The sequence below is a fragment of the Aristolochia californica genome, unplaced genomic scaffold (genome assembly GCF_029961685.1).
Source record: "Aristolochia californica isolate CCGP_79_NKW_82.1479 unplaced genomic scaffold, dmAriCali1.0.hap1 SCAF_3, whole genome shotgun sequence".
Taxonomy (NCBI): domain Eukaryota; kingdom Viridiplantae; phylum Streptophyta; class Magnoliopsida; order Piperales; family Aristolochiaceae; genus Aristolochia; species Aristolochia californica.
The window spans coordinates 48148183-48162429 of record NW_027181992.1 but is presented as its reverse complement, the minus strand read 5'-3'; the positions used below and the strand labels follow the sequence as shown (position 1 = coordinate 48162429).

General features: G+C 38.0%; 2 protein-coding genes across 4 annotated transcripts in view; both read right to left on the bottom strand.

Annotated features, from left to right (window-relative positions):
* Positions 1 to 3408, bottom strand: part of LOC137959834 (piezo-type mechanosensitive ion channel homolog) — a 29267-nt gene extending 25859 nt beyond the window's left edge. The window contains exons 1-3 of one of the 2 annotated variants that reach the window (XM_068807215.1): positions 3289 to 3408; positions 2963 to 3126; positions 2082 to 2162 (exon numbers count right to left, since the gene is read on the bottom strand). In XM_068807215.1, coding sequence (XP_068663316.1) covers positions 2082 to 2162; positions 2963 to 3011 — 130 coding nt within the window. In that variant the 5' untranslated portion in view covers positions 3012 to 3126; positions 3289 to 3408. Of the gene's footprint in view, positions 1 to 2081; positions 2163 to 2962 lie in introns of both variants that reach the window. The other variant, XM_068807216.1, reaches the window with a different exon arrangement.
* Positions 3409 to 5451: 2043 nt separating this feature from the next.
* Positions 5452 to 14247, bottom strand: LOC137959836 (nuclear pore complex protein NUP98A-like). Of its 2 annotated transcripts, XR_011114076.1 has the most exons (14): positions 14158 to 14247; positions 13906 to 13952; positions 12340 to 12633; positions 10845 to 11411; positions 10492 to 10719; positions 9581 to 10320; positions 9370 to 9451; positions 9215 to 9275; positions 8477 to 8615; positions 7925 to 8041; positions 7595 to 7769; positions 6990 to 7055; positions 5733 to 6727; positions 5452 to 5641 (listed from the first exon to the last, which is right to left on the bottom strand). XR_011114076.1 is itself a non-coding variant. In XM_068807219.1 (13 exons), exons 2-13 carry the CDS (start codon positions 13922 to 13924, stop codon positions 5940 to 5942), a joined length of 3276 nt encoding a protein of 1091 aa, XP_068663320.1. In that variant the 5' UTR covers positions 13925 to 13952; positions 14158 to 14247; the 3' UTR covers positions 5684 to 5939. The 2 variants fall into 2 exon arrangements, 1 of the variants encoding a protein (XP_068663320.1); XM_068807219.1 differs by lacking the exon at positions 5452 to 5641 and having other exon boundaries at positions 5684 to 6727.

Sequence of the window (14247 nt, the reverse complement as noted above, 5' to 3'; positions counted from 1 at the left end):
GATTAAGGGAAGAGAAGAGCAGAGTAAGGGGGAGGAAGAGAAGGAGGAAGGGGAGGTAGGCCCACCCCCTCCTCCCTCTTCTGCATTGATCAGAAAAGGGGGAGGGGGGATCCCTTTCCTCAATTTGGTTGTACAGAGAGAAAATTCCCTCAGTTTTATGATCAAAGAAGTGAAAGTCAGAACTCGGATTAGTATGCATGGAGAAGGGGCCTCCAACCACACCCTCCACTTTCTGCCTAGTAAGAAGATGGCTCCCCGTCTCTTTTTACAAGTATATAGACCTCCATCGGGTTTCAATTTCACCTGTTTACACAACTTGCCATTTACGGTTTATTCAATGGAATGATAACTGAACAAAAATTCTTATCCAATTAGTATTCAGGTACTTTATCTGTTTACCACTTATTAAGGGGAAAGGAAACAATTAAGATTTATTCCCCACCCAATTACGTTAATGTAATGGCAATATTTCAGTGATTTCTATAAAGGCATAAATAGTTCAAAAAACCCTAATCTTTCTCCCTCAACCCTCGTTCATTCCAATCCCGCAACCCTGTTGGCTATGAACAACTAAGAGGTGACCTAAAGGCCGACCTTGAATCATCCAATCTCTCTCAATATTCTCATCTTCTCTCTTCCTTACTCCTTTCCAGGCCACCTGACGACTAACATCTCTCTGGTCTCCTGGAGTTCAATCCTTGCTCTTCTCTTGACAACTGACATCTTTGTAGGCTTTCTCTATTCTCTTCTTGGCTGATAGCTAAATTACTAACTTGTCCTAAAAAAAACTACATTCCTAACTTTTTCTTTTTTACTGATTCAAAGGATGAGGCCATACGGCCACCCAATTAATATAAAGGCAATATTTTAGTGATTTCTATAAAAGCATAAATAGTTCAAAAAAACCCTAATCTTTCTCCCTCAACCCTCGTTCATTCCAATCTCGCAACCCTCTTGGCTATGAGCAACTAAGAGGTGACTCTAAAGGCCGACCTTGAATCATCCAATCTCTCTCAACATTCTCATCTTCACTCTTCCTTACGCCTTTCTAGGCCACCTGACGACTGACATCTCTCTGGTCTCCTGGAGTTCAATCCTTGTTCTTCTCTCAACAACTAACATCTTTGTAGGCTCTCTCTAGTCTCTTCTTGGCTGATAACTAAATTATTAGCTGTCCTAAAAACAAAAAACTACATTCCTAACTTCTTTTTTTACTGATTCAAAGGAGGAGGCCATACGGCCATGCGGAGGGGGGAGGGGGAAGACTTTTTCCCCCTTCTTCTCTTTGACCTAAGATCAGAGGAATGGGAGATAAAAACAACCCACCCTCTCCCCTCCTCCTCCTCCTCCTTCTGTAGGGGAAGGGGAAGACCCCACCCCCTTTCTCTGGTCTTTGCCTCTTTGCTTTTATTCCAATTTTCTGATTTTTCTATTCTTACATATGCTGCTACCTTTGACAAATCATCAAATGATCCAATTTTTAATATTTTTTAACAATTTTTTATATATTAGAGTAGCATTATTCAAGGCTTTTTTTTGCACACGATTATGTATTTATCTTTATTATTATTCCATTTACTTATCTGATTACCATTTTACTGTTCGGTAAATAGGTAAATAAATGGTCTACAAAATAAAGGATATATAATCAGGTCCAACAATATAAGGAATAGCCTATTCCATTTTAATATCATTAGAAGAGAGAAGGGGGGTGCTCAATTTCCTTTAGCTCCCCCTTCTCTTGTCACCTAGAGAGGAGGGACCTCCTCTCCCCTACATAGGAAGGGAAAGTGTGGCCTACTGTGCAGAGAAAAAAGAGGACCAATTTTCTCTATATATTAACACAGAAAATATAGAATAGAATGCATATACTTATGGTTAACACCATTAATACATATTAATCCTATGGTCACATATGTGCACTAGATTTTAGTTATAAAGCCATAACCAAACATATGACAAGTCTACTGCAGTATATTAAGGCAAACTTAATGGCAAATTACACTAAAAGTCTTTAGTCCAAAAGACAACAATCAACCATTAAAAAGAATGCACACAATGTAAAAGGACCAGCAACATACCAGTTCTGGGAATAGTAGACTGAATGAACAAAAAAGTTAGTAAATTAACTAGAGAGATCAAACTCCATTCAAGTACTGCAGCTGCAAGTATCAGAAAAATGTGGTACAGTAAGTGAAAATAAAAGAATTATATACCATAAAAAATAATAGAGCAAATAATTGAAATTGAACTTGTATTTCAGGGCCAAAAATCTAGTTTATTGGTTTCACAAAGCTTTGCCTTCTTCCAAAAAATGGAAAAGTTATGGGTTCTGTCCACTTATATTTTTCTCTGGTGACTTTGGAAATGAAAGGTAATAAAAAGATTGCTGAAGACATAGTATAATCAATTTGCAGAGCCAGTTAAAGGTTGTACATCCTATCTTCAAGGAACACTTCCAAAAAGAGATGATGGACCTTTCTGTTGCAATAATGAGAGAAAATCAGAGGGTCAAAACTCAGTTGAGATAACCGATGGCCACCTCATCAACCGTGGTCTAGTCTCACAACGTACTAAACAAGGACCACAGAGGAACAGCTGCAATCAAAGGTGCTGGCATAGTAACAAAAAGTGAAGTTGCATTAATTGGGAAGAGAATTTCAAATTATTTCAGAAAAAAAATCTGAAATTTTTTGCTGCCCTTTTGCTGAGAATGATCATGCATTACATTCATAAAAAGAACAATCAAAGACACATGATATGAGAATACAGTAGCCGGAGGAGACACATGATAATCACATGAAATAAATGAGAAAATTGCTTTACGGAAATAAAAGAACATCTCAAGCAACACCAGAGTAAGTCAAAAAATCAATTTGCTGATTGGAGTCCTGAAGAAAATGCAGGCATTTTAAATTAGGGTAGCAGGTGTCTTCCAAATTTAGAAGAGAATAAACCTTACCCAATAAAAGTAGCAGCGGCAATACAAAACCACCAAGTAAATTCCTCATCGTGGGTACTCTCCCTCGGCAATTTCACCTTCCTTCCACTGTCAATCGCAAAACAACAAAATCCTTCTGCCGTTTAACCGAATTCTGAAAGCAAAATAATACCCATTTGCAGAAACTGCACAAAACCACCGAACCATCAATTGAGATCAAAAGATTCAAACTCGATCTCTCTTTGGATGTTAAGAGAGAAACGTGGATCTATCACAAAAACTGGGCAGAGGATAGTTAGAAAAGGAAGCTGAAAGAATCAAGGTTGACAATGAGAAATTATTTAGACCGAATTAGATTCGCGATCCCGTAAATCCGAGTCCAGGCTCAAGATTTCTGCCCCAAGACATAAGGCTTTTTCTCGTCTTTTAATTTGGCATAGGAAAACGAGCAGCAAAGTGATATTAAATGTGGGTACTCGGAGAGATTTGGGAAAGAAGCGACGCTACAACTATAACAGCATACGGTAGAAGAACCAATATTCTCAAACCCGACCCGGTGACCGGGTCCGATTCGCCACCAAGATTCAAATTGATATTGAAATATGGTTGTTTTGGGCCCAGAGTTTGGCCTAGGAAGTGATCAAGCATGAGGATCAATGGCTGACATATAGGATAGGAATAAATTGAAGGAGAGGGAGAAGCTCAAAGGAAGTCGGAAGGGAAAATAAAATGACGATAAAATTATTTTTTTGATAACTAATTTTCTTATTGAAAAGTTTTTTTATTGGGAAAAAATCCTTCTGACCAATTTTATTGCATTTTTTATAGAAAACAATGAAAAATAGTTATAGTGTTTGTGTTTATACTATAAATAAAATATTTTTATATATAAATAAAAATAAATTTAAATACAGAGAAAAGTGATTAAGAATCAATTTAGTGTTTTTTTGTTTTTTTTTTTTTTACAATCTCCTATTAGAGAGGTAAAAAAATCTCATTTTCCTTTTCTTTTTAACATTTATTAAAGAATGAAAACAAATTGAGCAAAAAATTTATGTTGTTGGAAGATGGGATTCAAGGTTCGAGCTTTTTGAATTTTTGGAAAAGAGAAAAACTTCGTTGGCTTATTGTAATTTAAATACACGAGTCTCTATTTATAATAAAGGAAATAAGTATAATTCAATTACAATTAAATTACATTTATCCCAGTTACACCCACAATTTAATAAATTAAAAGATATCTCAGTTACACCCACAATTAACGTATTAAAAGATAAATCATATAACAATTAAACATAAATAAAAAATTAACATACTTAAAATACATTTAAACTGAGATTGTTTTATAATACATCCTTCCATAATTATTTTGGTTCTGTAAGACATTGTTGTAATATTTGCTCTTCAACAAAGTTCATTGTGACTCTACTCATAGGTTTTTGATTCATTGCGAATAACTTGTTTCGTTCTTGTATTGGTTTATATTTATGTTCTAATTTAAGACTGAATAAGGTAAATGTGCTTCATCTTAATCTTCAAATGTTACTGTCATTGGGTGGATTAATTGGGTCTACCATGTGTAACTATTAGGGTTCAGTTCCATCCCCAAGATGACTTAGTTATTTAAAAGAGACATATTACTCAACCTTAAAACTCAATCATTTTTCTTAACATGGGATTTTTTTTCCCACTCAACACAAGGGAGCTCATATAAAGATTCATCTTGAACTTCAATTGCTACTATCATTGGTTGGATTAATTGGGTCTACCACGTGTAACTATTAGGGTTCACCATGTGTAACTATTAGGGCTCAGTTCCATCCCAAAATGATTGAACTACTTAGGAGAAACATATTATTCAACCTTATAACTCAATCATTTTTCTTAATCCCACTCAACACAAGGGAACTCATATAAAGATTCATCTTGAACTTCAATTGTTACTGTCATTGGTTTGATTAATTGAGTCTACCAAGTGTAACTATTAGGGGGTTCAGTTCCATCCGAAGATGACTTAGCTACTTAGAAGAGACATATTACTTAACCTTTTAACTCAATTATTTTTCTTAACATGGGTTTTTTTTTTTCCCACTCGGCAACGAGGGAGGTCATATAAAGAGTCTCTTTATATTTATAAGGCACCATTGGTCAACAATGGCTTGGAAGGATCTTCACTTTCACATGGAACTTATCATGCAAATGGTACTGTTCTGTGTCTGCCTCAGAGATGGGTGATTAGTCATTCTCAGAGACTTTCCAATAACTTGTGTGATCATATTCACGGAAGTGCTAACAGCTTGGCTGATTCCATGCCTAGAAATGGTGCTTCCCCGACAAGACCTGGTTGTGGGAAACACCCTTCCTCTTAACCAGGCTTCTTGGCGTGCTATTCTCCTTTCGCCCTTTCTTTTTCTGTTAGCCCATGTCTATTCTTCTTCTTGTAATTCTATCCATTGGATCTTTTTTCTCATAACTTCCAAATAAAAAATGAAAAAATAAGATGGTGCAGAGGCAGAGGAAGTGGGCTCGCCATTAACTGAAAAGTGAAAACTTTCGTGCTCAAGGTGGTGAAGTTATTAGAATATAAAATCATTACACAATAGACTAATCAGGAAATAAAAAACAAAGCATTTCTTAGAAAATGATATTCTCTACTTGTCTTCCATGACTACGGTGCAAACGTGTGGAACATTCTGGAATCTGCACGAGGACAAAATATATTTATTGTTCTGGCAAAACAAATTTCAAATAGAGGTATCCTTTAAAAAGAGGGAAAAAGTGATGGCTTAACCTTGTTTATCAATAAACCAAAACAAGGACACCTGAAGAGAACAGGAAAAAACCCCACCAACAAACCATACAAATTTAAGGGGGTGGAAAACACCAAAACCCAGATCAATAGCCTAATGCCCATATTAACAGCAGATGAACCCATGCAATACCCAAGCAGCCTTGCATCCTATAGCTTCTATACAAGTTGGGCGGATGACAAAAAATTTCAACAGTGCAGGTCACCGAGGCAATTCTCCCTTTGCTCCACTACATCAATCCGTGTTTTCTGAATAAACATCAACCACCATTCCACATTGACATCAGCAGCACCAACAGGGAAAGAATCTGGATCGTCCTCAGCTTCATCCCCAAGTTCATACCGGCTGAAGTGGCTCACTCTAAATTTCCACTCCCCTTTCACAGGGTCATAAGAAACAAACTCAGCACCCTGGTCCCCAGCTTTCTTCTTCAGCATGTCCTTGTACTTTTCCACGTTTGGGCCGTCTGTGTATTGTTGGCCAGTTTTCTTATTAAAACATTTGATGTTTAGAAGGGTAACTTCTGCAGGCTTGTTAAGACCCTGCCCTACTGGAGGCTTCTTACTTTCATCCATGTACACTATAACCTCTTTGTTGTTGAATTGCACAAGGGCCTCTAAGTCAAGCCTCCGAACATCCGTTTCCCCAAGGAATTTTATGCTTCCATACCCATGCCTGCCCACCACAAAATCCTTCACATGGCGGCAGTAGCCAGGCTCTGCCCGCTCCTTGGCAGCCAACTCTTGGATCCGAGGCTCAGAGTAGTAGTCAGCATGCCGTAGCTTTGGCATTAAAGCTTCAATGTCAGCCCCATGCTCATAGACTATCGCCGCTTCCCCAGCTCGGTGTCCTGATAATGAAATGTATGACTCTCCCTTCTGGCCATGGTCTTCATGGAGAACTCCGTTTGCCTTCTGCTTAGGTCTGGCTGGAGAAGTATTATGCTGCCCATCAAAGCCATTCTCCACGACTATTTCTGCACCAAAAAAAGAGAGGTGAGCAGCAATTTAAAAAGACAGCAAATGAAAGTAAAAAGTAAACCAAATTTGCAACACCTGATGATGACCACTAATCAACAGATGTAGATTATCAAAATTTTAAAAAATAATAAATACAACTTTGTTTCACCACCAGAAAATTAATTGGGTTTGACTAGCTATCGTTCTAACATGAGACCAAACAACTGCAAGACGAACAAGTCAACACATTACTGAAACCAGTTTGATGTCAGGACTTACTATCATGACCATCATCACTAAAGATACCATTTACAGCAGAAGGAGATGCATCCCCGGAAGATTTACCTGAACAGGAAATGCAACAATCAAAATAAAACTAATCAGGTCATTAAATGAGTTCCAGATTACTAATAAAAACAGAGATGAAAGAAATTTGCCCATTTGGCACAATTTCCTGATCTGGAGGGTGTTGTAAGCCTCAAGCATGTTATTAGCTCTGCCCTCGCTTGCTTTTGCAGTGTATTCCAGCCAGAAGAAAGAAAAAAAATATACATTGACACACCATGACATGAACAGAACCTTAGAAGGTAAATACTGTTATTCAGAAGCTCGAAGCCCTAGATACAAATTCCACATGTGCACTCAAACAACAGAGTAAAATCAGAACCCCCAATTTTACATGCAAGGATCACCATTTGAATGAACTAGGGTATAGTCACTCGATGAGACATCTCAGGTTGTTCATGATGTTGGTGTTTAACGAGATCGGTTATTCACAAGTGATTCTCATTTCTGTCTAATGTTCTGCTGCTAAATTACAGTATCTAATCATATCAAGCTTACTAAAAGACTAAGGATAGAAATTGCAGGATGAAAATACGAACCATTTTCATGAATAGGAGTAGACACATCTTTCAATACAGATTTTTCTGCAGAAGCTCTAGATGCCCATGGTTCCATGGGACGAATTACAAGAGCCCGAGGGTTTTCCCTGGGGATGAAAAGAGCATCAGCCTTAGGCGTGCTTGGAGCTTCTTCTTCATCACTGAAGAATGGTATCTGCACAGAGAGGACATACAAACAACCATTCAGCTAAGGGTGGTACAAGGGTCAATAACATTTTTTCTATGAAAAAGTCAGAAAATTTTGATGGAGTTGATACTTGTCACAAGGAGTAATCAGTAAAGTTTTGGTGAATGATTAACTAATCTCACTTTTGGACCATCAGTCTTTGGATGGTATTTCCTAGGAGGTAGCTTGGTACGCCTCTGAGACAAGTGTCTTGTAGTCAACAAAGACGAAACTCTAACAGGGGCTGGCTTGTCCGCAACCTGCACAATCACAACATGAATCCCATGGATTGAAAGTACAGCCTATATAGAGTAAAGCATACAACAAGTTAAATAATTGCATTTTTTGCTACATGAAAAAAGCAGGATTTGGAAAGAAAGAATTAACGTCTGAAGCTTGCTGCAGCTACTTCAAGCTATGTAATCACAATATAACAACACAAAGTTGGTTATAAATTATGCGATTCATTTCATGGAAACACCTCAGAAAAAATGAATTTTTGAATTCATTAATTGAAACAGACCCAAGACTTGGTTCTATTCCCACAAGGGAGATCATGAAAGTCTGTTTGGTCTGTAAAGCCTCCCATCCATTTATACCTGAATTTGCCTATTTGGTACTCATTCCAACATTTTTTTCTTAAAAACAAAACAAATAAATAATTAAATAATTGTAAAAACAGTGACATTACTTACAGGCATGTTAGAAATTCCATACTGAATAGAAGAGGAAGACCCAGCACGGCCAATTGACATTTGTGGCATGGCAGGCAATGTTCCAAAAGGGTTTGAAACTGGGACTGGTTGTGGAACCCAATTACTCTGAATAGTACCACTGCAATATTAAAGTAATAAGTAAATAAAAAAAGAGATATTTTACTCTGCCAAAAAAGTTACTGAAGCAACATATAAGAAACAAACACAGAATGAACAGAGGTTATGAAAGAAGATACTACTATTATAAACTTATAGGTGAATAAAAAGGAGAGCCTTTGCTTGGCCAAAAAGAATTTATTGAAGTAACATACTAGAACAAACACAACATGAACAAGTGTCATGAAAAGAAGACTGCCTGGTTTTGGGCAATTCACCACCTCTAATTGCTCCAGAGTTTGGTCAAAATTAATTCAGCACAAACTCCTTTTAGTAGACGATCAAAGAAATAAATCATATTATAACTATTCAGTAATAAGATATTTTCCATAGAGAATAGAAGAGAAAAGCCATGCTGTAATTAATTATCAGCAACCATAAGCTTTAATATGTTCCGCTAATCATTTCCATAGAATGGCAAGAAAGACCATCGATTTCAAAACTTTATTACAAGGGTAGTTTTTCCATTATTTGAGAACTGTACAAAGATATTTATTGATTAAAATATACAAACAAAACCATCCAATTTTTCTCAAACAATATTTCAGTGATGAGACTTACTATTGCCCAAAGGCTCCCTGACCAAAGTTATTTGAAACACCCCCAAAACCACTTGAAGGAGCTGCAGACACCAACAAAATATGAGCAGAAGAAGAGAAAGATAGAACTTATTAGGTTGAAATAAGACCATCATCGCATGATATAAAAATATATACCAAATTGTGGCTGACCAAAGTTTCCAAAAGAAAAAGCACCGGATGTCTGAGTGGGTGCAGAAAATGGAGATGAAAGAGAAGGCTGCACATAGATGACATATAAATATTAGCCAACAACAAGCTGAAGTATCAAATAACAATTAATGAATGCATAGATACACCAGTAGAATTCACATAAACTGGAAGTAATCCAAACTGCAAGGTTACTCACCATTGTTTGGCCAAAACCAATTGAAGTGCTAGTAGCAAGCAGGGAGGGCGTTGAGCTGCTTGAAAACAAATTTCCCCCAAATCCAGTTGAAGGTGTTCCAAAAGGATTAGGCTGACCAAAGGTAGAACTAGTAGTTTGTCCAAAAGCAGGAGCGGTTGACCCAAAGCCAGATGCTGTCTGTCCAAGAGGAGTGCTTGACTGAAAAAGTCCAGAGGCCTGGGTGTTTCCAAAGGTCAAGCCAGACCCAAATGCCGGAGATGCTGTCTGTCCAAGAGGACTGCTTGACTGAAAAAGTCCAGAGGCCTGGGTGTTTCCAAAGGTCAAGCCAGACCCAAAAGCCGGACTTGATCCAGGTGCTGATGCAGAACCAAAGATTGAAGGGGATGAACTGGCACCAAATGCAGGTGTGCTTGATCCACCAAATAAGGATGGAGAGGAACTCGCTCCAAATGCAGGGGTAGTTGTGGCCCCAAACAAGGAGGGAGTAGTGGATGAGGTGGTAGTCCCAAAGGGGCTTGCTGAGGTACCAAAGGGAGAGCTGAATGATGGTGACGGAGATGAACCAAAACCAGTAGAACCAAATGTTGGTGTTTTTGAAGCAAAGGGGTTGGTTGAAGTAGTGCTGGAGAAGGGGTTTGCACTTGTCTGAGCAAATGTGCTTGTTGTGCCAAACAGGTTTGACTGTGCTGGTGCACTAAAACCAATGCCACTTGCAGGCTGACCGGCAGGGTTTGGTCCACCTGAAATTTTGAAACAAATTGGCGATAAAATAATAGAAAAGAATTGATCAATGAAAAAACATTTCAGCTATAGAAAATCAAGTGTTAGATAATGTGTATGTACATTTTTTTTGGGAAAGGCGATTTGTGTGTACAGTAAGCTTCAAATTATGGAAACTATCAAAGTTCTACCTTTGTCTCCCAGTTGATAATCTTCCCATCGTAATTCTTCATGACTCTTATCTTTGTAAGCAGGCATAGCTGATGTAGACTCTAGTTTGCCAGCTGGCTGGGTTCCACTCCCGCCATCCACCTCAGCTGTTGGTGCATATGGTGCAACTCTGCTTCCACCACGCTGACTCCCAAATCCAGACTGACCAAAACCAGGATTGCCAAAAGTTGTTGTTGTTGATTGGGCTCCTACAAACATAGAATGAAACGGTATGAGGGAAACATTTTTTTTTTTTGAATGACAAACCAAAGAAAGGATAAACTAATGTAAGGAAGAGGCTCTATCATTGCATAAATATAGTATCTGAACTTACCAAAAGGGGAACTCTGTGCACCAAAGGGAGTCGTGCCAAATGGAGTGCTGCCAAATGCAGAACTTGATTGGCCAAAAGTAGGTGAAGAGCCAAAGTTAAAAGATGGGGTGCTTGAAGCACCAAAAGGTGGAGTAGAAGAAGCTCCAAATGCAGGAGTACTCGATGAGCCAAAGGCAGAGACACTAGAAGATCCAAAAACAGGAGCACTAGATGCGCCAAACGCAGGAGTAGCTGAGGAACCAAACCCTGGTGTGCTTGATGAGCCAAACACAGAGCCTGTGTTGCCAAATGTTGGGGTTGACGTAGACCCAAAAGTAGGAGCCGTGTTCACACCAAAAGCTGGAGTTGTTGTAGCACCAAAAGCTGCAGTACTGGATGCACCGAAGGCAGGGGCACTGGATGCAACAAAAGTTGGTGTACTTGCAGCACCAAAAGGAGTACTGGAACCAAACAAGCTACTACCAAATGCAGGTTGCGATTGCTGAAGTGTGCTACCAAATGGACTTGTTTGACCAGTGGTTGAGCCAAACCCTCCGATAGCAGGTTTCTGCCCAAATATAGAAGATCCTTCAAATATAACAAAACATTTTTTGTCAGATAACAGATCTAGAGGAATGGTTGAGCCAAACCCTGCTAAAGCAGGCTTCTGCCCAAAAATAGAAGATCCTTCAAATAAAACAAAACATTTTTTGTCAGATAACAGATCTAGAGGACAGTTTCATTCTTGGAAAGAAAAAAAAAATAATGTCCAAAGCATATGATTCATACCTACCATATAGAATAAAGAGGCATCTATTCAAAACTATGTTTCAACATATCATTTCTTTCTATCATTAGCAAGAATATTAACAACTCTGCACATTCAAAGCCTGCAGCAACTTAATGTATCATGAAGAAATACTCCATGAATTCAATCAAGCTATTCTCCAAAAATTTGAAAAAGCATCAAGTGTAGTCAACCCAGAGGTCTATCAGCTGATATCTTGACCAAGCTAGCCCCCATCACTTGTATACAAAGAAATGGTTCTTTGGCAGTAAAAAGATATTTTCAGATGTCCTATTCTTGGCGCATTTTTAACCTGATATCTTGACCAAGCTACATGTTTTTTCCCTCATCACATGTATAAAAAAAAATGGTTTTTTGGTAGTAAAGAGATCTTTCCAGATATTGTTTGCACATTTTTTAACTTACTATCCTGTATTTTTACTAAGTTTAAAAAAAAAATGAACGAAGTACTTTGCATATCCATTGCTGACCCTTACTACAAAATAGCTACCCTGATTCCTCAAGCCTACCGTCCCCCCAATTCATTTTTTTGCTTACATCTCATATATGGAAAAAAAGGAAAATAAGTTTTTGCAATTATCTCGTAAACTGAGGCGGATGAGAGCTATCCTGAGTTTCTGACTTTATTATGAGGAATTGATTGAAGTTAGTATGAAACAAACAGTAAACAAAATAAAACAAAGTAGAAACGAAATGGGCATATCCAACCTCCAAAGGACGATGAGCTACTCCCAAATGCCGGTGTGGATGAAGCACCAAAAGCAGAGCTCCCAAAAGTTGGTGTGGAAGAAGCACCAAATCCAGGTGTCGAACCTAGAGGTGAAGAAGATTGTGCTGCTCCAAATACACCAGTCGATGTACCACCAAATATGGATCCACCCGTTTGTGAACCAAAAGGAGTAGTACTCCCAAAAGGTTTAGGAGTAAAAGGATTATTAGATGCATTGCTTCCCCCAAAAACTGAGGAAGTCCCAAATGGACTACTTGAAGACTGCCCAAAAGCTGCTCAAGCAAAAAAAAGGATTAATTAGAACTTGCCATAACTTTAGAGAGTGATAGAGGAAAGCAACAGAGATATGAAAAAAGAAATCAGAATGAAATTCGCAAACCTAAAGCTACTAAAAGACGTCACTTCCATATTCTAAATAAAAAGCTTCCAGAAAGCGATTGAATCCAAAAGAAAGTAAACCAAAATACTTGAAAATATTCCAGATCATTTTTTTTTCAAATAAAGCGGACTTAATTTATAAACCCTAACAAACTCAAATTCCAAACTTGGTGAATCAGATTGGAAAGGAAAAACCATTTTAATTTATGGCCATCAAAAGTAAAACCTTCGGAAGAAAGGAAACTTCTCATCGCATGTCAGTTCTTTGCTAGTAGTGCTCCTCTGCAAGCACTATCAAACTTAGAAACAAACAGCATAGTTCTGAAGGATTCCAGCGGCATATTGATAATATATATATATATATAATTCAGAGAGAAAAACTTAAGACGATATAAAATTTGAGAAGAAGCTAAAGAAGAAGAAACAGAGGGGTGTGTGTGTGTGTGTGAGTGAGTGAGAGAGAGAGAGAGACAAGAAGATGTGCTCCAGAACAATGCAAGAGCTCAAACAATAAAATAAAAGCACTAAAAACATACTGGCAGGAACTCAATTAAAGCCACAATTATAGTAACAATAACTGCAAGGATTCAACGCACAACAATTCAAGAGCTCAAACAAAAATAAAATTACTACAAAATACTGACTGGCAGGAAACCAAAATAAAGCGACAGTTATAGTAAGAATAACTGCAAGAATTAAACACATATGCAAACAAGACGAAGACATTGTCTTGGATAATAAAAAACAGAAAACAGTGGGAGCAAAGAAACTGCCAGACTAACAGGAGAGCAGGATGCTTCTGGTCGAGAGATAAAATGAGAGAGAAGGAGAGAAAGAAAGTTGTGAGTCTTTCCTACATTAAACATAGCAAGATTCGTGCTGTCAAAATCCGGTAAAAACATGACAGAGAAGGATCAAAGAATCATTAAAAGACCCTGAAACTATGCTTTGAGACAAAATGACGCGTAAATGGGGAAGAAAAAAGGATCCCGCAATAAAAAGTCTCTCAAGAAATTCCAGACAGATTAACACTGACGGAGAATCCAAGGAGGCGCATACTAACAACACTGTCCAAAACCCCTCCACTACAGCAGATAAGAAAGATCAAATCCAACCCGAACAGAGGAAAAAAAACCTAATGCCCAAGAGAGAGAAACGAAACGTACGATTAGTTGAGCCGAACATCTCTCCGATTCCGCGGCCCAGACGGATTCTGCAAATGAAAACCAAAGAGAATCAACAAAAACAGTACCAAAATTTTCCTACAAGTTCACATTATATAGCTGCTTCGCTTGATTAGCGTCACGCAACCTCAGCTTAAATCCGACGCAGGCTCTAAAACAAACCCCAAAAACGACGACAAAGAAAAGAAAAGAAAAGAAAAACACATACTCGTAATGATCAGAAAAGAAACATACCTTGTCACGCCTTTGGATTCCGCGCAGCGAAATTAGAGGAAATTTTACAGGGAAAATATTAGAGCATGGCAAGAAAGAAAAGATTTTTGT